The following is a 595-nucleotide window of genomic DNA, read 5'->3' on the forward strand; positions in this document are numbered from 1 at the left end:
CAGGTCCCCCTCAGCAGGGAGAAGTGAGGCCGCAGGTCGTGCCGCGACATCCCCGCCTCCAGGAGCGGTCCTCACGGGCCCGTGAGGGGTGTGAGGGACGCACAGGCCTTACCTGCTTTATGTACATGGTTCCGGGACCCCAACCGGAGAGAAGGGCCGCCCGTGAAGAAACAAGAGCGCGGCCGCGGGGTCAGGTGAGGCACCTACGGGACCCCTCCCCCTAAGCGCTTGTCCGTCCCGCCAGCCAAACAAAATGGCGTCGCCCCGGGAGGCGGAGTCCGCGCCTCGGACGGAACCACCCTCGTTTTCCCAACAAAGCGTAGGGGGAGTCCGGGCCAGGTCTGCTTTATCTGTTTTAGAAAAGGAGGCTTCTCCGGCGTCCTTAGGTGGATTTGATTATTAAATTTCTATCTGTAGCTGCAACTTTGCTGAGGGTTAGTCGGAAGCTTCACTCAGTAAAGTCTTGAACGTGAGGTTGGCTCGTATTCCCTCCGAGCGTGGAGCTAATGGTTGCGTCCAGAAGGGGGAACCTTGGGCGCCAAAGCCGAGTATGGGAGTCGGAGAACCAATAGCTGTGCGGGCCGGTGGTCACGTG

At 60.5% G+C, this 595-nt stretch overlaps 1 protein-coding gene across 2 annotated transcripts in view; it reads right to left on the reverse strand.

Moving 5' to 3' along the window:
* SMC3 (structural maintenance of chromosomes 3) overlaps positions 1 to 267 on the reverse strand; it is a 29,723-nt gene extending 29,456 nt beyond the window's left edge. The window contains exon 1 of one of the 2 annotated variants that reach the window (XM_005874542.2): positions 113 to 267. In XM_005874542.2, coding sequence (XP_005874604.1) covers positions 113 to 127 — 15 coding nt within the window. In that variant the 5' untranslated portion in view covers positions 128 to 267. The remainder of the gene's footprint in view (positions 1 to 112) is intronic. The other variant, XM_014546401.1, reaches the window with a different exon arrangement.
* Between the last annotated feature and the right edge of the window lie 328 nt (positions 268 to 595).

Source organism: Myotis brandtii, unplaced genomic scaffold (genome assembly GCF_000412655.1).
Source record: "Myotis brandtii unplaced genomic scaffold, ASM41265v1 scaffold441, whole genome shotgun sequence".
In the NCBI taxonomy this organism is placed as follows: domain Eukaryota; kingdom Metazoa; phylum Chordata; class Mammalia; order Chiroptera; family Vespertilionidae; genus Myotis; species Myotis brandtii.